At 57.7% G+C, this 22,427-nt stretch overlaps 1 protein-coding gene across 5 annotated transcripts in view; it reads right to left on the bottom strand.

Moving 5' to 3' along the window:
* Window positions 1–22,427, bottom strand: part of COL18A1 (collagen type XVIII alpha 1 chain) — a 116,263-nt gene that overhangs the window by 57,028 nt on the left and 36,808 nt on the right. For 2 of the 5 annotated variants that reach the window (XM_054468294.2, XM_054468295.2), the window contains exon 1: window positions 3,977–4,632. The exons of the other annotated variants lie outside the window; for them this stretch is intronic. In XM_054468294.2, the coding sequence (XP_054324269.1) occupies window positions 3,977–4,607 (631 nt within the window). In that variant the 5' untranslated portion in view covers window positions 4,608–4,632. Of the gene's footprint in view, window positions 1–3,976; window positions 4,633–22,427 lie in introns of those variants that run through there. 5 annotated transcript variants of the gene reach the window in all.

Here is a 22,427-nt window from a genome sequence, read left to right as displayed (position 1 = left end):
AGCCTGCACCATGAGGGTGGACGCCTGCTGGTCTCCTGGTGCTCCCCGGCTGGGAGCTTGCTTGTCCTGCATCTGCTGCGATGCTGAAGAGCGCTCTGAGGCCAGGCTGCTGGGCCCTCCTTGAGGCTCCCTTCTTGCTAGCCACACTTGCGGCATGCACACGTGTCTGTCCTTCCTAGGCCTCAGTTTCTCACCTGTAAACGGGAACAATACACACCTCCCAGGTCAGAGGATGCTTGCCTGTAGGACTCCTTGGAAATATCACCTGCCTCTGCCACAGTCCCAGGGGCCAAGGTTTGTGAGAGCTCAGGAGGGGCGTAGAGAGCAAAGTCCAGAGGGCCAGGCACCCGTTGCTGTTGTGGGGTGACACTCCCACAGCCCTTGTGACCTGAGCTCCATATGTCACTCACAAAGTCCTACTAAGACAGCCCAGGGGGCTTCCTGGAGGCAGTGTCCCAGGCAGCCCAAGCCCAAGCCCTGCTCACTCACTCTTGGCAGCTGCAGCAAGGGAGCCTCCCTACCCCACCCTGGCCCTCCCCTGTGAGGGGGCCTCACTCCCTTCCTCGTGGGCCTGAGGGACAAGCCCACAACACAGCAAAACCCTCCACAGGGTCCCTGCCTGTGTGCTGACCACAGGGTTCACCCTCCCTTTGAGTGCCCCCCACGCCCCAGCACAGCCGCACTGTCCCCCACGCTCTCCTCGGGGTGGGCTGGGGGGGTGGACACACAGGGCAGTGCCCAGGACGAGATGGAGGGGGCACTGGAGATGGAGCTGGGCAGGAGGCAGCAGGACCCCTCCACCTCCCCTCCCCTCAGAGGCACATACTCCCTGACCCATGGAGATGCAGCCAGGGACCTCTGTGGGCCTCGAGGGCTCTGTTCTGGTGCCAGGATCACAGCCCAGCACCCCCACTTTCGGGGCCTCACAGTCTGCCCTGGGGAGTCAGGCTGGGCTCCCCCTCCTCCTCCTGCCCCTCACCCAGGGCTGGGAGTGTCCAGCCCAACATTTGCCCGGCAGGAGTTGGGGCTCACCCAAGAGAAGCCTGGGCTGAGGAGGAGCTGAGAGGCCAGAAGAGGGGGCAGGACCCTCCTGGCCAGGCCACACCTGGGAAGGGGCTCCTTGATAAAGCCTGAGGCCCACCTCTGGCCAGAGGCAATACAGGCCAGGAATGCTGGAGTCCCCCAGGACCCTGCACGGGACATGGCCTCCCTCGCATGGGGACACTACCAAGCTGTCCAGATGTTCAGTGAGAAGTCCCCATCAGGCTGCGCCACCAACCCCGCCAGCTGCAGTTACAGAAATTCCTCACCCTCACAGCCCCACTCGGACCCCAGCCCCCAAGCCATGCAGCTGAGCCCCGACTCCCGGGAGAACAGCACCTTCCCTGAGGCTGAAGCTTGTTCACAGCGCTCAGCTGATCCCAGACAGTCTCGGGCTGGCAGGGCTAGGGCAGGGTCAGGTGCGCAGGCCTGGCGTTTCCCCTCCCACAGGCCGCAGCCCTCCCAGCCCGCTGCTGTCCTGTCTGCCTCCATGGGCTTGCAGTGGAGGAGGACAAGGTGGGCTGTGCTCAAGCCTCCCGGGGCTCCAGGACACCGGACCCGGGTCCCTCCAGGCAGTACGGCTCCTGCAGGGCTGCCCTATCCACGTGCTTGGTGGGAAACAGTAGCCAGGTGGGGTGTGGCCCTGGGGGGGCCCTGGGGGGGTTGCCTGCTGGTGCTTGCTCGGCATTTGGGTGTTCCAGGGACGGAGCATGAGCAGAACCCAGGAATCCGGCTGCTTGTAGCAGTGCCAGCTGCGCTGGGGGTGACATCTAAGCCCTGAGGTGCCAACATCCGTGGGCACAGCCCCTGCCTCAGGAGAGCTCCAGCCCTACAAGATGCCAACAGCCGCAGGCACAGCCCCTGCCTCAGAGAGCTCCAGCCCGACACTTCTGGGGTGCATCCACAAGGGCCCCCACTCCTGCACACACCAGGCCACCCCAGCGCAGTTCCTGTGCCCCGCTCAGGCTCAGCCAGGCCCTGCTGCAACCCTCCCTCCCTCCCTGCCTGCCCCTCCATTCCAGCCCACGTGGGCTTTACTCCTGGGACCACCTGTTGTCAGCACTTGTCCATGCTCTGTCTGTGGCCCCCCGACCACACCCCAGGCCCCACGCAGGGTCTGCAGAGGCTCTGGGCTTTGCTGAGAGAAACGGTCACTGGCCTGAAACTCGAGGGGAATCACCAAGCTCGTCATCCCTCACAGAGCCTGGCAGGTGGCCGTCCACCAGAATTTCCACTGCAGGTACCCCCACCTCCAGGTCCGGCACAGCCGCTAACCCCCACCAACCCTGTCCCAAAGCCCAAAGAGCAAACAGCAAGGCTGCTTCCCCTCGGCACTATGGGGAGGACAGCAGGGGAGGACAGAGCACCTCACCCTGTGGGGACGGGGCCTCTGGGCCAAGGCTGCCAGGTGCACACAGCAGGCAGAATCTGAAAGGGGCAGGCACAGCTCAGGGGCCCTGTCTACCCCTGGACACAGAGGAGGGAGCTGCTGGGGTCCTTCCTGGGCTGCCCCTGCCCCCGGGAGGTTAAAGAGTCCCCCCTTCCCTCCTCTTCCTGCCCCTCAACTGCCCAGCCAGCAACAAGGCCAGGCCACGTGGTGATGGGGCAACGTCCCCTGGGCCCAGGAGCGGCCCCCACTGTGGCAGGGAGACTGTGTGCTTCAGGATGGGGAAGGGGACATGAAAGGCTCCCTCTCAGGACAGGCCCTGCAGACCTCCCTGGTCCTCACGCTGGGAGTGTCTCTGCACTGCCCACGCGGCAACACCCTTGGACCGAGCACGCTGGGGCTCCCAGGAAGCACGTCGAACCGTGCAGCTTAGTGACCGGGGCAAGGTGGATGCAGCCGCACCTGAGCGGGAATCTCGGCTCCCTGGGGTGAGTCACGCCACTGCCCCACGCCTCAGTTTCCCCTCTGTGACTCGGGGCATGGCAGGGTATCTCGGAACCGTGCTGAGGACTAAATGTGCTAAAATGCTCAGGGAGCCCCAGGCCCAGGCAGCGCCTGGACACATCGGCTGCGGTTCATCCAGCCCTCTTCCCGTCTAAACGCTGGCCTCCTCCCCGCACAGGAGGCCTCACTCCCAGCTCTCCCACCTCCCGAGGGCCACGGGCCCCTGAACATACAGACTCAGTGTGGGGGGAACCTGTAGCAGGCTCACGTCAGCCCCGACCACGCTTACCTGGCAAGGCAAAAAGGAAAGGGTGGGGAGATCGGGGCCGGCCAGTTACCTGCAGCCGGCCCAATGAACACACAGTACCCGTCCTCCTGGGTCAGGAGCGAGGCACAGGCGACAGGCAGCCGGCCCCCACCCAGGCGGCTCCAGCACGCATCCTGCAGGGCCTCGCAGAACTGGCGGCAGGGTGGCGGGGCGGGCGGTGGGACGCTGCCGCATGGGGGGGGCCAGCAGCAGGCAGAAGAACCAGGCGAGGAAGGGGTGGCAGCGCGTCCGCAGCAGGCCCCCCCAAGCCTGCGCCCCGGCCCGCACCTGCTCGCCGCTCTCGTGGTGGAGGTGGTTGGGCAGCCAGGAGCGTGAGATGCCCAGGCGGCCGCAGACCGGCAGGGAGGGCGGCAGGGGCAGGCAGCGACCGGCGGGGGCCTTGGGGTCAGCCCGGAGCAGGGCAGAGTTATTAGCAAGACCCGGCCCCGCAGAGTTAGCCGCGTGGGAGACCCAAGCACCGCTGTCCCCGATTAAAGTGGTGATTGCGACCAGAGACAGCGCGCCCGGGAGCCCAGAGGAGAAGGCAGAGGGGGCCGCGTGCTTGCCCAGGGAGCCCGTCACCAGGGGGTGCAGAAGTGGCGTGCGCAGGCGGACGTCAGGGCGTTGGAGCTGCTGGCTGGCAGCGGCTGCGGCGGGTGAGAGTCCTTGGCTGTCTGGATCCTGCAGGCTTCCCCAGGGAGGGGCCCCGCCCAGCAAGGAGGAGAGAGAAGCTCTACCTGAGGACGATGGTGGCACCGAGGGCCCCGTGAGTGGTGCCCAGGGCCTGCCCAGGGAGGGAGGCGATGGGGTGGGTGCAGGCAGGGTACCAGCCTCGGTCGTGTGGGCGCCCGGAGAGCTGGGAGTGCCACGGCTGGGCCAGAGAGTGGTCCCATTCTCCTGGGGGGTGCTGGAAGGCCCAGGGAGGGCAAAGGGGCCCACGGGAGTCTCGAGGACCAGCGTTTCCACCCTGGTCAAGCTCTCAGTGGGGACAGTGTCATTCCACAGCTGGACGAAGCTCCTGATGCCTTGGGCCACGTTCAGGATCTTGGCTCCGACACCGGCAATGTTCTCCTCTGGCGTGTCCGGGCTCTCGGCAGAAGTGGGGGTGTCCTGGCCATCTTCCAGCAGCTCTGAGGGTGGTTCAGGGCTGCCAGGGACTGTCGCTGGCTCTGTGGAACCATTCCGGGGGGCCATGTGTGTGGGCTGCGCAGGCAGGGGCCCCTGGGGCTCAGGGATCGTGGTAGCTGCGTGGCTGGTGTCCTCATTGTTGAACCAAAGCCAGTTCAGGTTCAGCAGGTCGGCCCGGGCAGCCGCCAGGGAGCAGAAGAGCAGCAGCAGGATGCGGCAGCCTCGGGGGTCGGGAGCCATCGGGGCAGTGCGGCTGGAGCCGCGGGCTGCGGGAGGGCCTCTGTGCCTGGAGGTGGGGCTAGCCAGGCTCACGCCCTCCTGCTCTCCCCTGTGCAGGCTTCCCAGCCTCTGGCTGGCTGTCTTCCACCCCCCACTCTTGCAGAAGGAAAGAAGGCACCAGCCTTGGAATCAAGGTGCCCAGCACCCGGGGGTTCCAGCACCCAAGGATTTATAAGTTTTCCCACGGCCCTGCAGCAACCCTAGGCTCCGTGAGGACAGAGGGTGACTGTGTGCAGTGTCCGCAGGGTTCCCAACGTGCTCCGCTAGGCTCTGCCGGGGCAGGGCTGCTGAGTCTCTGGATTGGGGCTCCAGGCCAGGACCCCATCCCAGAAGCACTGAGGCAGCGGCCCCCAGCCCCTGCTCCCCTCTGACCTGGGCCGCCCAGAGGCACCTGGCCTGGAGCCATTGTGTTCTGGGAAACTTGGAACTGAAAAAATGCTCAGCTTGTTGCAGTGCCAGTTCCACTGTTGCAATGGCTGCCCAAGTCGTTAAACATCCCGGGGAGGGTCTCGGGGGGCTCGGACCCTCTCAGAGCCGCTGTGCCTCCCCTCAAAGCTGGGGCTTTACCTGCCTTGGACTGTGTCCGTCTCAGCCCTTCCTGACCTCCTGCCCAGGAGACCCAGCAGAGAAGGAGCCCGGGACCCGGGCAGGAATGCATCCTCCTTCCCGGCCTCAGTCTCCCCGTCCACAAAAGGATCCGATTAGACTGGAACATTCCAGGCAGTGGGTAACCCACAGGGATGTGAATGGCATGTGAGTGGCTGCTGTGCACCCCCCCAGCTGCCCAGGCACAGCAGTGGGTGCTGAGTGTGCCTTATGCCCTCTGAGGACCTGTGTGCAGCCTGGCCATCGGCCCATTTCACAGATGAAGAAAACTAAGGCATGAGCCTGCTGACCCCACTCAAGATCACGGAGCCCATAAGAGGTGGAGCCAGATGGAATCCAGGCAGTCTACACAGGCGTGCTCACTCACACACGTGCACTCACATGCACACACGTGCTATCACACACATGTTCACATATGTGCATCCTCACACGCACACACCCACAGTTTTCACCCCACAATCCACCCACCCCCTCAGTGCTCTGCATGCCCGCTCCCCCAGCTGGAGTCCCTCGTCACCCTGCCTCCTCCAGGCTGTGTGGCTGGGGTTGCAGCCACCCTCCCCCAGGGCTGGGTCCAGTAGATGTGACAGCAGCTGTGACGAAACAGCCCCACAACCTGTCCCCAGCTCAGGATATGCTATAGCCATTGGTTGACTGCTGTCCACAGGGCAGGGCTGGGCTGCTTGGGACCCGGCCTCGTTTCAAGCAGCTGAGTGCCACGTCCTTCTCGAGGGCAGGCGCAGGCATTCCATAAGCAAACATCTGCGTCTCAGTGAGGCCGTGCTCCCAAAACTAATCCCCACACTGCTCAAACTTGTCTTAGAGATGCCCAGAGAATAGTCTCTTTGCTTGAAAACTGACTGCTGCTGATGTGATTTTATGCCTGAACACGCCTCCGGAAAGTCTCCGAACAGAAATTCCAGAGACTGCCCCCTCTTCCCTCAGCGCATCTCGGGGAGGGAACTCTGTTGTGGGGGACGCCCCCAGCCCCAACCTGAAGGCTCTGTGCTCAGAGGGTCACTGGCCAGCTGGGCTGGCCCTGCATTCATGTCCCCAACATACAGCTCCTGGGCAGAGGCAGGCACAAGGAACTAATTATGCCCGGCAATGGAGGGAGAGCAGCTCTGGCCCTCGGGGCCACACTTGGAGGATGGTGGCAGCCCCATCGCACTAAGCACCCACCCTGCCAACTGCAGGGTGCCCAGCTCCCTCCACCCTTCACCTGCCCACTCCATTCCTGACCCCACCTTTCCTGCCCCCGTCCAGGACTCCTCCACCTCCAAGTGCTTTGAGAGCTTCCTGCAGGGTTCTCTCACCTCCAAGCACCTCCAGTGTCACACGTTTAACCTCCTGGAAGTCCTAGTGCGGCTCTGCCACGGCTCCACAGCTCAGCCCCTAGGATCTGGTTCCCACCAGGAAGCACCTGGCAAGGGTGGCTACTCCATGAGCCTCCTCACACATCATCACTCACACGCACGTGTGTGTACACACACGATCACAAACACCCACATATGCACACATATATGTATGCTCACTCCTGCTCACACATGAACACATGCACATACATGCTCAGCTATGCCATATGTCATGTGTGACTACTCACATGCTTACATGTGTCCGACATGAATGCTCACATGCACCCACAAGCACACGTACATACATGCTCACACATGTCACATATGAATACTCACTTGCACACACAAGCACACACGTACATACATGCTCACACATGTCACATATGAATACTCACTTGCACACACACAAGCACACACGTGCATGCATGCTCACATGTCACGTGAATACACATGCATATACAATCTCACATACATATATGCACACGTCACACGTGAATGCTCACATGCACACACAAGCTCACACACATACATGCATGCTTACACATCACAGAGTGCATATGCATGCTCACACACACACGCACACACACACACACATGCACACACACAGGCAAGCACACTCACCATGTACTTGCACTCTCAGAAAGCACCCTGGTGTTGCCCAAGTCCTGCTAGCAGCATGGCCAGGGATCCAGGCCTCCTCCCCAGCCCCTGCCCAGCTCCGTGTAAAGGGCCCAATTGTGGCTCGTTCCAGGAGTCTGTGTGCCCAGATGGCACCATGAACAGTGCGGACCAGGGTTTCGGCGTGGCCTCTTCCCCTTGGTGGAGGGAGTGGAGAAGCTGAGGCACACAGAGCAGCAGTTGGCAGTTTCCCTGTGGCTCCTCGGCACCTCCTGGGGTGAGTGCGGCCTCAAGCCTGCCAGAGACGGAGGACACACGTGTCGTCATGAGGGACCTTGGGGTCTGCAAGAAGGCAGGAACCACTTGGCTCTGATGGGGCGGCTGGGAGGCCCATGATGGAGCTCACTGGAGACGACCCAAGCTAAGGAGGAAGAGGGCCCACGGCTCCCGACGGAGCAGAGTTGACAGGACAGGTGAGACCCCTCTCTGGGGGTGCGCGGGACCTGGGTGACACACGAGAGTGCCCCAGTCTGAAGTCCTCACACCCTATTGCCTTGAGGCCTGAGATTGACCTTCCCAGTCTGACTTCATAGAGGAAGCAGCCTTCAAATCCCACCGCCTTCCCCTCTGAGCGTTCCTGCTGCTGTGCGCAGAACACGGGGTCCTCATTCAACTCAACAAAGGCAATGTTAACCACAAACTCCCTCAGCAAACCCCACGCAGACAAGCGCATCATCCCTGTGAAAGCCAGCGAGGAGCTGGGGAAGAGCATGGCTCGCCAACCCCTTGGGATCCCAGAAAGGTGGCACCACACAACACAGCCACCCAGCTGCGTCCCCAGGGCCCCAGAGCCTGTGGGGCCCCTTTCTCTGGCTCTCAGTTATGACAACAGGAGGGCCAAGGGGCTCCCTTCCTGGAAGCCAAGCTGACCTAGCTGCTGTGTTGCGCATCATCACAACCTGTCCCAGGGCGTGTGGAGTTTGACCTTGGGTTGACTCCCTGCTCTATCCTCCGCTTTATTCCCTGATGAGAAAATGGGTCTCCTCTGTTGCTAGGCTACAGTGCTGTGGTACCATGGCCCCCGCTGGCCGGCCATCTGGCCAGGGCACTAGAAATGCCCATTGGAAGCTGTAGCCATGGGCTGCCCGCTCCTGAGGGGCCTGAAGCTGACAGCTCAGAACCCCACATCCCCAGAGGACCTGCCGTCCCCCACTGGTGCCGTCCTGCAGAGTCGGGCCCTGTCTCCAGAGGTGACGGCACTGCCAGAGCAGCCACGAGGGCCCTGGAGCCTAAGCGTCCACCTGGCCTTGGTGGACCGGGGGTGCTGTCCCACCACGGAGTGGGTGTCCTCCCTCAGCCTCTGGTGTCCGCACAGCCATCGAGGGCTCACCACTGCCACGCCAGCCACGGGCTCCAAACGTTGAAGCAGCTGGCAGCAGGGTGCAGGGTGGGCACACTGGGAGGGAGGCCTGAGATGCGGTGGGGAGGTCACATGCACTGGCTGCAGTTTCAGAGGCCGAGGGAGACTCCGCCCACCATGAACACAGGTGCCAAGAACTGAGCCTCCCCACTCCCTGCACTCCATCTGGTCTTCAGGAAGGTTCCACCCTCCCACTGTCTCTGCCCTGCCCCAAGCCAGGGTTTGTCCTGTCTTGTTGGCCTGTCTGGTTTGAATTCCTAAATAGTGTGGTCTTTTATTTTCTTTTTTTAAAAAGGCACAAACACCCACACATGAACAGGGGAAACTGGTTCGTCAGGGGACAAAGAGCGGGGCTCATTTCCGGGCTGAAGGCCCCAACCGTAGCTTTGAGGCTCCGGGTTGTTCAATCGTCAGAAACGCCCCTCCTGCTTTTGGCCACCCTAGGCCTCAGCCCGCGGTGGGTGGCTCTGGGCTCCCTCCCCTTAGGTCTCCCACACCTCGACCCTGAAGGCTGGGGGAGGATGACAGGGATGAGGGAGCAGGGCAGCTCCCACCTGAGCCACCCTCTTCGTTCCCTGAGCTTGTCCTTGCCCCCAGATGCTCGCCTGAGCCCAAAATGTCCTGCAGAGACCCCTCAGGTGTGGCCTCCCTCCTCTCCTTCCCCAGGGACCAGAGACTGTCCAAGGACAGGCCCAGGCAGGCTCCGGGAGATTCCAGGGAGGGAAACCTGGGCCCTGAGGTCCCAGTACCCACTGCCCACGGGCACGCCCCCAGGCGGGCACAGCCAGTCAAGGTTTGGATGCCGCAGACACGTCTCCAGCCCTTTTGAAACTAAAACATGACTTTTCATCTTTCTGTGGTGCAACTAGTTTATGATTGTCTAAAGTCTCTGAATGTGCTTCCTGGGCTCTGCATTTTGTAGCTACTTTTTCAAACCACAATGATAAAGGCAGCTTTATCATGGCATTTCCAGAAGCTCTGGAAGTGCTCCCTGACAGCTCCGCTGCTTGGCCGGGACCTCTCACCAGACCTGGCCACCGGGCACAACCCGGCCAGCGGCACGACCAGCTGCCGCCGCCTGCAGATTCAGTGGCTGGAGGTGGCTGCACAGTGAGAGGGCCAGGTGGCCGGGCCTGGGTCCAGGTCCCTGGAGCGCATTCCCCTGTCACCAAACACATGGACCTGAAGACCTACGGTGGCAGAGGGAGTGTGGCAATACCCTATCTAACATCCACCCCCAGCTTACAGCCTCTTTCCCCATCTGCTCAGTGCTTAAGGTGCCCCATAAGCCCATTCTCTCCCCCACAGTGGGGGCAGAGTGGAGGCTTCTGTCCCCCGATTCCACGACGAGGCTTCTCTTAGCTCTTCCCTGGATGTACATTCCTGGACTCAGCCGTGTCCCTCCCCAGGCTCTGGTGTCCCTCTGACTGCTCGGCAGAGCCTGGGGACTATGAGGTGGGGAGCCTGAGCTCTTCAACCTCAATCGTCCACTGGGTGATCACAAGCGGTGGGAGCCTTCTTGGCTCCTAAATTAATGCCAAGCACAGCCTGGCGCTCAGTGGGCGGCCTGCCTCTTCTCCCTGCACCTGGCCGGCGGCAGCTGGAAGCCCATGAGAGCCAGGCCCTCCCCTCGGGCTTGGTGCAACCTCCACCACAGCCCCAGAGTCCACCCTTGGGAAGGCCGCCAGAGACACAGGAGATGGATCACTGGTGCAGGGTCATGAGCCGGGCAGCGGGGCCTGAGGCAGGAGCAGCAAAAGGATCAAAGCGCCGCAGGGAAAAGACACTTTAGACATCTTCCCAGGGACAGCTGCCACCTCTGCCCCTGACAGGAGGCCACGGGGAGGACACACAGTCCCTACCATGGCTCTCCACAAAGCCTGCACCTAAACACGAGCAGGCAGGTGGGTGAGTCCAGGCTGTGGGACAGACACCCCCACAGACACCCGGCTGGACTGCCATGTTAGGAAGAAGGCGGTGGGGCAGCGGGGGCAGGCAGGGCTGCTCCAGAGTCAACAGACTACAGAGCAGGACACTAATGCAACACGTGGTCCCTGACGGTTCTGGGACTGCCCAAAAGACACGCAGGCCAGTGGGGCAAAGGACATTATGGAGCGCATCGGGAGATGGCCTGTTCGCAGGAGGACAGACAGAATTATTGTAAACTTCTCAGGCATGACGGTTACACTGTGGCTCTGTGGGAGAACGTCCTCGTTCTTGGGACAGGCACACAGAAGTGCATCTACAGGGCAATGGGTGGAGATGCTGCGGCTCACCTCAGCGAGTGTCTGTACTCGCATGTGGGTGTGCAGGAGCACACGCATGTGCATGTACACGGATGTGTGGTTATGGATACACACATACACGGATATCTGCATGTGTGGACTGCATGTGGATTATGTGTGCATACAGATAAGCATGTGTGAATGTGTGCATGGGTATGTACATGTGCACACACGGATACGCATCACGGATGTGTGCAGATATATACACACGGATACGCATCACGGATGTGTGCAGATATATACACGTGGATACGCATCACGGATGTGTGCAGATATATACACGTGGATACGCATCACGGATGTGTGCAGATATATACACGTGGATACGCATCACGGATGTGTGCAGATATATACACGTGGATACGCATCACGGATGTGTGCAGATATATACACGTGGATACGCATCACGGATGTGTGCAGATATATACACGTGGATACGCATCACGGATGTGTGCAGATATATACACGTGGATACGCATCACGGATGTGTGCAGATATATACACGTGGATACGCATCACGGATGTGTGCAGATATATACACGTGGATACGCATCACGGATGTGTGCAGATATATACACGTGGATACGCATCACGGATGTGTGCAGATATATACACGTGGATACGCATCACGGATGTGTGCAGATATATACACGTGGATACGCATCACGGATGTGTGCAGATATATACACGTGGATACGCATCACGGATGTGTGCAGATATATACACGTGGATACGCATCACGGATGTGTGCAGATATATACACGTGGATACGCATCACGGATGTGTGCAGATATATACACGTGGATACGCATCACGGATGTGTGCAGATATATACACGTGGATACGCATCACGGATGTGTGCAGATATATACACGTGGATACGCATCACGGATGTGTGCAGATATATACACGTGGATACGCATCACGGATGTGTGCAGATATATACACGTGGATACGCATCACGGATGTGTGCAGATATATACACGTGGATACGCATCACCGATGTGTGCAGATATATACACGTGGATACGCATCACCGATGTGTGCAGATATATACACGTGGATACGCATCACCGATGTGTGCAGATATATACACGTGGATACGCATCACCGATGTGTGCAGATATATACACGTGGATACGCATCACGGATGTGTGCAGATATATACACGTGGATACGCATCACGGATGTGTGCAGATATATACACGTGGATACGCATCACCGATGTGTGCAGATATATACACGTGGATACGCATCACCGATGTGTGCAGATATGTATGCACATGGAGGTGTATGTAGATATTCTTGTGTGCACATGCGCGTGGATACCTGTGCACGTGGATATGCATGTGTGTGGATATGGACACGGATGGAGGAAAAGGGAGTGCCTGGGAAAAATGTGGCAAGTGTTTGCTTGTGAGTCGAATGGAAGGTGTGTATGAGCATTTTCTGATACTCATATCAACGTCAATGCAGGTTTGAAATGTTCTCAAAGGATGTTTGTAGAGAAAATAGAGCTTTCTTCCTGATGTCTTCTGGCAAACTCCCTATGCCAGCTCTACCTCTGGCAGTGCAGGTGACTCAGCAGAGGGTGGGAAGAAATGCTTTTCAGACCTCGATCCACGTCCCCTGGGGCTCTGTGTGGGTGTTATTCCTGGCACGCCTTCAAAGCCTTGTTACTCCTCCCAGTCCAAGGAGGCTGGCAGAAGACGCTGCCTCTGTCTTCTGAATGCTGCCGCAAGGGGGGCCGATGGGTGGAGCACAGCGGGGCAGCGAGGCTCACCGACATCTCCTGCTTGATGTGATAAAGTTCACTGAGGGCAAAACAAAAGACCTCAATGTGCTCTATAGGCTCTAAGGGAACCATCTACGCTCTACCCAAAACAAAGCAGATATTTTCAAAGACTCTAAGAAGTTCAAGAGCCAAGGGGTCCCCCGATTTTGTTCTTCTCCAGGATTGCTTTGGCCATTCTGGGTTCCTTGAAATTCAATTTAAGTATTGGGGTCACTTTGACAATTTCTATAGCCAGTGGGGATTCTGGCAGGAGTTGTGTGGACTCTAGTTGATTTAGGGAGTATTCTATCTTCCAATCCACAAACATGGGATAACTTTCATTTATTTAGATATTCCTTAATTACTTTCAATGTTGCTTTGTAGTTTTCAGAGTACAAGTTCTTGTTGATGCTGTTGTAAACAGATTTTTCTTTCTTAATTTCATTTTTGGATTGTTCATTGCAAAATAAATACAATAGATTTTTCTATACTGATTTTATACCCTGCAACCTTGTTGAGCTCATTTATTAGTTCTAATAGTTTTTTGTGGATTACTTAGAAAAAACTGTAATTTTAGAGGAACAATAAAAAACTTTTTAGAGGCTAAAACTTTTACTTTTAAATATATATGATATATGATATATAATATATGTAAGATCTGGCCTCTAAAAATACAAGTTTTACTTGTTCCTTTCCAATCTGGATGTCTTTTATTTCTTCTTGCCTAACTTCCCTGGCTAGAACCTCCAGTACAATGTTAAATAGAAGGGGCAATAGGGAACGTCCTTGTCTTGCTCCTGATCTTAGGAGGAAAGCATTTGCTCCTCCATCACAAGCACAGTGTCAGCTGTGGGCTCTGTCACAGATGCTCTTTACCAGCTTGTTGAGTGTTTTTCATGAATGGTGTTGAATTTTGTCCAATACTTTCTCCGCATCTATGGAGATGATTGGGTGTTTTTAATATTTTATTCTATTGATATGATGTATTACATTGATTTTCAAGTATTAAACCAAACTTGAATTCCTGGGATAAATCCCACTTAGTCATGGTGAATTTTTTTTATATGTTGCTGGATTTTATTTACTAGCAGTCTACCAAGGATTTCTGTGTCCATATTCATAAGATAAATTAGTCTGCAATGTTCCTTTTTTGGCAATGTCTTTGTCTGATTATGGTATCAGAGTAATACTGGTCTCACAAAATGAGTTGGGAAGGAAGTGTTTCCCTCTCTCCTAGTCTTTTGAAAGAGTTTTTGAGAATTGTTTTTAATTCTTTAAATGCTTGGTAGAATTTAGCTGGGAAGCTCTCTGGTCCTTGGCTTTTCTTTATGCGTGTTTTTGGATTACTAATTCAACCTCTTCACTTGTTATATATCTATTCACATTGTCTATTTCTTGCTGAATCAGTGAGTAGTTTGCACCTTTCTAGGCAATTCTCAATTTCATCTGCCATCTAGTTTGTTCATAGTATTGGATTAGAAGAAAGTCAAAGGACTTATATTCCCAATTTTAAAACTTACTACAAAGCGATGGTAACAGGACAGTGTGGGAGTGGCACAAGGACAGACACATGCATTGGTGCAGTGGAACTGAGGGTTCTGGAATAAACTCATAACCTACGGGCAACTCATGTTTGACAAGAATGTCAAGACCGTTCAGTGAGGAAAGAGCAGCCTTCAACAAACGGTGCTGGGCCAACGGAACAGATACACGCAAAAGGGCGAAGCTGGATCTTCACACCACATGCAGCTATTAAAATTTTTATTTTAGCTCTTAAATAAAAGAGCTAAAATAAAAACCTTTTGAAGGTTTTCTTTTTCATAACCTTGGATTTGGCAAGGGATTCTTACATATGACAGCAAAAGCCCAAGTGACAAGAGAAAAATAAATTGGACTTCATAAAAATTTAAAAGTTTTGTGCTTCAAAGGACACCATCAAGAAAGTGAAATGACAACTCACAGAATGGGAGAAAATATTTGCGAATCATGTATGTGAGGAAGCACTTCTATCTAGATGATGCAAAGAACTCATAACTCAACAACAAAAAGACAATAATCCAACTAAAACTGGGCAAGAATCAGAATAGACATTTCTCCAAAGAAGAAATACAGACAAAAAAAGATGTTCAACATCATCAGTCATCATGAAAATGCAAATGAAAACCACGAGACACTGCTTTACACCCAAGATGGACTGGAATCAAAAAATCAGATAAAAATAAGTTATGGCAAAGATGTGGTGAAATCGGAACTCTTAAGGCTGCAGGAAGGGACGTGAGATGGTGCAGACACTTGGGAAAGCAGGCTGGCAGTTGCTCAAATGAGTAAACACAGTTACCATAGTCCCTGTGATTTCACCTTAGGTATATACCCAAGAGAAACGAAGACACATGTCGACACTGAAACTTGTACACAAGTGTTCACAGCAGCACTGTTCATCACAGCTAAAAGGTGGACACCGCTCAGAAGTCCACCAAATGCTGAATCCATAAACACAGCATGATGCCTCCACCCGGTGGGACATTATTCAGTGACAGCAAGGAATGAAGCCCTGGGACAGGGTGCAACACGGACGAACCCAGAAACCACACGCCGAGGGGAAGAAGCTAGACAGAAACGACCACACGTTACATGGTTTAATTCATATGGAAGCTCAGAAGAGGGAACGCAGGGACAGAAAGGAGATGAACGGTGGCCAGGACTGGAGGGAGGGTGGGCAGCGGAAAGGCTTCTCTCTGGAGTGATGAAATGTTCCAAGGTCGATGGGTATGATGGTGGCATAGATTTTTGAATATACTGAAAACCACTGGATTGTACACTTCGAGTGAATTGCAGGGAATGTGAATTACATCTCAGTAAAGCCGTTCAAAACAATCAAGGGAGACCCACATCACATTTTCCAAACCACAAAATCCTTAATGCTGCTTGATTTCTTAATAATTCCATTTTGAGTGAGATTGATTTTTTTCATGTATTTGATGAAAGTGTTTCTCTTATAAATTCCTGTGCTTTTAAAACTCACTTTTAGAGGGGTATTTATCAACTTTTAAAAACTAGGGTATGGACACGGAGCCTTCTTTGCTGCTAGTGTTGGTTTTCAGACCTAGTACCAGCATGTTCGAGGAGCACGTGGCTTCCTCCTAACACATCAAGTAGCGTTTCCTTCCTGGCTCACAGCCTGCGCTCCCCGGGGCCTCTCTCGCCCTGCACGACCCAGGCTCTCAGAGCTGCTCTCATGCTGGCCCCCGGTGCTCGCGGCTGGCATTTATCGAGGGCTCCTCTGTCCACAGCACTGTGGAACCACCCTCCACGCACGAGTGAGCGTGCACCTCACAACTATCCTAGCATGTGCATTTTACAGCCAGAAAACCAAAAGCCCGGACGACCAGCCGACCCCCGTCCTATGCCTCACCACACCCCCGCACACCACCCACAGGAGCACACCGTCCTTCATTCACTCTGCACGTCCCACACCTCACTACACCCCTGCACGCACCTCACTACACCCCTGCACCCCCACACAAGCACACGGCCCTTTATTCACTCCGCACGCCCCACGCCTCACCACACCCCCGCACGCCACCCACATGAGCACACGGCCCTTCATTCACTCTGCACACACACCCGTGCTCCTGTTGCAAGCCCAGCCTGCTCACAGCACTGAAGATGTAATGGAGAACAAAACCTGGCACAAAGTGAACAGAGAGGTGATTTCGGGAGGCAGGAGGTGCCACGGAGCACACACGTCACATGGGAGAGGGTCGAGGACGCCACGGGACGACCATGCCAGGCCAGGATGTGCAATGGGGAAGGGGCCGAACAGAAGGCAAGAGAGAGCGACAGCATGGCAGCCGGGAAGCACGTTCCGCACAGACGGACACTGAATTCTTCTGTGGCAACGTGGCCCCCCAGTGGTAGGGCCAGACACCTACTCAGCCTGCAACATCCTGGCCACCCAAAAGAGGACAGGCAGTCCTGGCTGCCATTGGGAGGACGGTCCCCTTCCTAGGAGTCTGGAGGGCCACCAGATGTCCAGCGTCCCTGGGACGCATCTAGGGGATCATACAGCAGGCATCTCTCCTTAGTGCTGCAGCTCAGCTGTTCCTCTCCACCAGCAGAGCCGCTTAAAGGGGCACGGGGCCGCACAGCTCTCATACTCTTCACCAGGAAATTAGCACTTGATCTGTGTTTTCACGGAGGCGTCCCTGGGGACCCGGCTGCAGCCTGGGATGTGACGGACAGGTACAGGACCACCCAGAGGCTTCACCCTTCGCCCACGTGGGAGAAAAAGGGCCGCCTGTCGGAGAACAGTTCAGCACAGTCCACACCCCGGGACCTCCTAGGTCCCGAGAGACCACAGTGCAAGGAGGGAGCCCTTGGCCGAGGCTCCCAGCCCTGGGTGGCCAGCGGCAAAGCATCTCCACCACCGGGACTCTGCTGCGACATCAAGCTGGGCTGTGAGGGCCAAGGAGGAAAGGCATGGGCGGCCTTTCAAGCTGGTGAAGGCCCACTTGGTTTTCAAGGGTTTACCAGGTTGCTCATTAACTGGGTTTTCTCATGGAAGACCCCAGGGCAGGCTCACACAGCCAGGTTCCCACGGGGCTGCCAGACCTACCCAGACCCCAGCTGTGACAGCCACACTTGTGCTGGTTGGAGCCATGGGGTAAGCACCTCCCAGGCACCAGGACCTGTGCTGGATGCAAGACCCACGTGTCCTCCAGGAATCCACCCACACCAGCACCGCCGCCCACACCAGCACCACCACCCACACCAGGACCACGCCCACACCAGGACCGCTACCCACACCAGCACCGCTACCCACACCAGGACCGCCACTCTTGGGCCTGGGCGTGCTCATCCAAAGGGGTCCGGCCCTGCTACTACCCGATGACAGAGACTACGATGTCCAGGAGGTGGAGGAAGTGGTGGCGGAGGCAGAGAGGGCAGTGCGTGCCCAGCTGTGGACACAGGTGAGGGTGGGCTCAGGGGCAGGGACACCCATGGTGAGTGAGACACGTGGGTGATGTGGAGCCAGAGAGTGAGGGGCCCTCCCCACAGACATGATGCGTGCCTCTGCGGCTTCACGGATTTCATCATGCTCTGCAGTTACAAAAATAAAACTCAACAGGTGGGATTTAAAGGAGAAAAAGCAAGGCACAGGCACGGAACAGGCAGGGTTTCCTCACGTGTACCCTGTGCGTGTGCAGCGGGTGGCATCCAGTCATGGCCAGTGTCCAGGCCCAAGGCTGTGGCCCCACAGCAGCCACGGTGGGCAACAGGGCAGCGCCGCCCACTCAAGGGCACAGCCGAGCTGCAGGACTGTGCAGTCAGGGCAAGTGGGCCTCCCCGCAGAACTGTGTGGATGAGGGCGAGGTGACCTCCCCTGGGCTGTGGATGAGAGCGAGGTGACCTCCCTGCAGCACTGAGTAAACAAGGGTGAGGTTGTGGGGAGGTCAGCTGAGGGTGGTCTGCCCTAACTGCAGGCTCTGGGCTGGGCTTCCCTGAGGGTGGCGTGGGTCCGGCCATGTGAGGCGGTGGGCAGAGCCCCTTCTGTACCCCACACAGTGGCTGGTGAGAAGCACACAAGATGCACAGTCCTCTCCCTGGAGTGGGGGTCCCAGGGGGTCACCAGGCCTGCGCTTTGGCAGGGAGAGACCCCAAGACCCCATGGACCCTGTGCTGAGGGCAGCCTCCCATGGCGTTGGGGGTGGCGTGGGGAGTCCCTCCTTTACAGAGAGAGCCGTGTACCCAGCAGTGTGCTCCATCCTTTAAGGACACGGGACATTTTCTGCTGGAAACAGCTGCATATCAGAGGTGGGCGTCTGAGGTGGACAGGTGAGAGCTGACCTGGCGCCACGCCGTAAGCTGGCCCTGCTCAGAGGAGACCTGTTGGCGTGAAGAGCCAGCGGCAGAACATTGGAAGCTCACGGCCATGTTCTGTAGAAGGCGCCGGCTGGTGAAGCGGAGATGGCAGGTCATGGAGAGGAGCAGGGGGAACATGAACAGCCCGGGACGGGAACGGTGGCCAGAGCCAACGGGCAACAGGACTGGAGGACCTGGTGGGGGCACCTCCAGGCCAGGAGCTGGCAGCCCTCGAGGTGGGGTCAAGCGTCCCGAGGCCTGGAGGCAGCTGCTGGGGCAGGTGGGGCGCCTGGGATGGGCATTTGGGGGTTTTATGATTTAACACAGGAAAACTCAGCCTGGGAATCTGTGCTGTCCCTCATCTTCTGGGGACAGTAGGGGCAGCGTCTGGCCCCATTGCTTCCCCCTCTCCCAGTACAGAACCAAAATAAGACCTCGATGAACCCTGAAAGGTAGCAGGTGGAGGAGCGTGTGCCAGGAGTAGAGGTGAGGGACCGGGGGTACGCAGGAGCAGCCCCTGTGTGTAGGGGAGCTGTGGCGTCCAGCACCTGTAAGACCCCGGGTCTGGGCAGCTGCAGCAGATTCCGCCCACAGTGGGGAGATGGGAAGTCTGTTGTAATTCCCAGGGCCATGTGAGGCGGTGGGCAGAGCTTGGAGTGGGAAGGCGGGTGTCCCTGGGGTTTGCATCCCGGGGGGCACGCAGTGAGGTCTCCATCAGTCTCGGCACAGCGAGAGAACTGCTGAGCCTCCTATGAGTGAGCATCCCGTGGTTTCCACGCACGATAACGTCCTAGAAGTGCCGATCTCGCCCCCAGGTTCCAGCCCTGCTCCCAAGTTCAAATCACCCAGGTGCTGGGAAAGCTCACCCTGCCTGGGCCCACGGCCAGGGGCCCATTCCTAGCTCCAGGTCTGAGGCGGAGTCCGGCATCGACATTTCCAAAAAGCTTAGACGCGATCCCCACCTGCAACCAGGGTGTGACATAACGCCAGCAGGCCCCGACTGCTTCCGGGAAACGTGGCTCAAACCCCAGCGGGCCCCGACTGCTTCCGGGGAACGTGGCTCAAACCCCAGCGGGCCCCGACTGCTTCCGGGGAACGTGGCTCAAACCCCAGCGGGCCCCGACTGCTTCCGGGGAACGTGGCTCAAACCCCAGGGGGCCCCGACTGCTTCCGGGGAACGTGGCTCAAACCCCAGGGGGCCCCGACTGCTTCCGGGGAACGTGGCACGGAGGCCCAGGACCTGGAGCCAGGGGTCAGCCCTGGGCAGGACCTGAGGAGCCCACCCAGCAACTGCCAGTAGACCCCTGGCAAGCCTGAAGCACCCGCTTTCCTCACAGACAGCAAGGGGCAGCTCTGGACCCTCTACGTGGGTGGGCAAGAAGCTAAGGGTCTGTGAGAGCCCAGGGAGGCCTCCGCTTCTGAATCTTGCAGAGCTTGGAGAACGCAGCAAATTCCAGCGGGAGCCTGTGTGCACAGGTGAGGAAGCTGAGCTGGTGCGGAGCAGTCACACAGCCACAGCCACAGCCGAGGTTCCGACCCCACAGCCCTTGCCCTTACATCCGCGAAGCATCGGGGGCTGGGCCGGAGACGTTTGCCCCATCATGGGAGGACCGGCCCCTCCGCCAGTGCGGCCCACGGCCTGCCAGCCTCCCCTCGCGCTTTCTGGGTGCTGGCCCCACAGAAGGGGTGGGAGGTGCGGGGTCGGGGCACCAGCGCGCAGCCCGAGATTTCCCAGTTTGCTTTCGCTCAGGAGGTCATTCAAACACTCCCATCTCCCAGGCCTAGTTCCCACTCCTTGCTACATTCGCAGCCGGAGACTGTAATGGACTTCACAGGCTCGCACTGAGCACTCGGGCGCAGAGAGCGGCATTTCCCAAGCATCTTAGAGGACAGGCTCTGTGCTTGGCACCAGGACGAGCTGCACTTCCAAATCCAAACCCTGCTTGCTGCACGCGCCCAAAGCCGCCCAGGCTGGCAGCAGCTCCGCGCAAAACACGCTCTGAACACGGCCGCAGCTCGCAGACCGGAGGCCCCGCGCACAAGACTTGGCCCAGCCAGGACGTCTGGAGCCCGCGCGACGCGCTTCCGTCAAGCCGGGAACCGGCCGCCAGGGGGAGCCAGAGGCCCAGGCATTTCTCAGCAGGGACCGAAGTCCCAATGGGAACTTTCACCCAAAAGTTCACTTTGCTCTTGGTTTCGTTGGACGTTTTTATTATGAACGTAACGCACACGTTGCAATATGTAAAGGCCTAGAAAGTAAAAGGTCATGACCTCTCTGCCCACCAGCCCATGACCGGCGGGCGCCCGGTCTGCTCACACGCACACGAGGCACGCACCGGAGGAGCCGAAACGGAACGCGCTGCGCCCTCCGCGCCCCTCGACCGCGGCCACTCGGGCCGTCCAGGCCTGCCTGGGGTGCTGCGGAAGAGCAGGTCCCTGCCACCGTGTTCTGTTGGGGAAATGACCAAGGAACACGTTTGTTGATTACAGCACTGTACATAAGAGCAACAGATAGGTTTTCTCGAATTAAAAAACGTTAAGTGTAGTTTTTAACTGACACATAAGGGTCACATTTGTGGGGTGCCTGGTGGGGTCAGATGCGGGTGATGAGCGTGGCCTGCACCTCCAACAGCCTTTCTTTGTGCTGGGAAAGGCCCTGCCAAATTGCCATGAAAGTCCCTAAGCACGTCCTGTGGCTTTTGGTATCCATCTCCACACAGACCCACAGCAGCCCCTCGGCCCCCACCGGCCCCCAGACCACACCAGGGAGCCCCGGGTCACCGTCTGGAATGTGCCTCTGGATGCCAAGTCACATGTGGGCATCTAACTTCATTTTCTTCCTTCCGGCTACACAGACAGACCCGCTAACGTGTCTAATAAGCCACTCTGCCTGCAAGGATTAGACGCGCCTTTGTCCACGTGCTGCAGAGCTTGCGTGGCCCTGGCACCCTGCAAAGGCGCCCTGAGCCTCAGTGGACTCCCGCCAGAGTTGAACGGCCATGGAAGAGCTCAGTGCAAACGGGGTCTCAGCCTCCACAGCACACACTCCCTCTCCACTGCCTCTTTCCCTTTCCTGCCCCGAACAGCAGCCCTGCAGAGTAGCTCAAAGCCCTGAGAAGGGCAGGCCGTGCTTCCGGCAGGAAAAGTAAACCCTACATCGAGAAAACAAGGATGGGTGCACAGTGTGACCGGCACTCCCTGCCCAGGCATCCAGGGATGAGCTCCAGAGGCCAGGTCCGGGGTCCCCTGCCCAGCCCTGTAGTGTAAGGGTCTGTGTGAGTGAGTGTGTGTGTGCGCGTGCAGGAGAGTGCCTGTGTGACGCTGTGGTGTGAACAGCACACACCCCCACCTGCAGAACCTTGGCAATAGAACCCACCTTCACTATGTACAGGATCGGATGCAGGGAGCAGAAGCCCCAGCCACAGCTCCTGCCACAGCCAGCTGCTCCCCAGCCAGGGCGCCCCCAGCCCGGCTTGCCCCTAGCCAGCCCCTCCCTAGCCAGGGTTCCCCCAGCCAGGGCTGCCCCCCAGCCAGCAACTCCCCAGTCACGGACCCCCAGGCACAGCACCCACCCAGCCACAGCTCCCTCCCTCCACAGCTTCCCCGCCAAGCCACATTTCCCTCCCATCAGGGACCCCACAGCCACGGCTCCCTCCTTCTAGGGCCCCCCAGCGGCGGTCCCCGGAGCAGTCTCAGCTCTCCCCCCACCAGACCCCCTCCCCCAGCCTCAGCCCTACCCCAGCCACAGTTCCAGGGCTGCAGGGGTGGGGCAGTTTCCCGCCATCCAGTCCCACGGTCCCCTCCCCCATGGGAGTTCCATGTGGCCTCCACGTGGCCTGAGGCACAGGCGCCCACAAAGAC

This window comes from Pongo pygmaeus, chromosome 22, assembly GCF_028885625.2.
Source record: "Pongo pygmaeus isolate AG05252 chromosome 22, NHGRI_mPonPyg2-v2.0_pri, whole genome shotgun sequence".
NCBI classification, from domain to species: Eukaryota; Metazoa; Chordata; class Mammalia; order Primates; family Hominidae; genus Pongo; species Pongo pygmaeus.
This window is presented reverse-complemented; position numbering and strand designations above follow the sequence as displayed.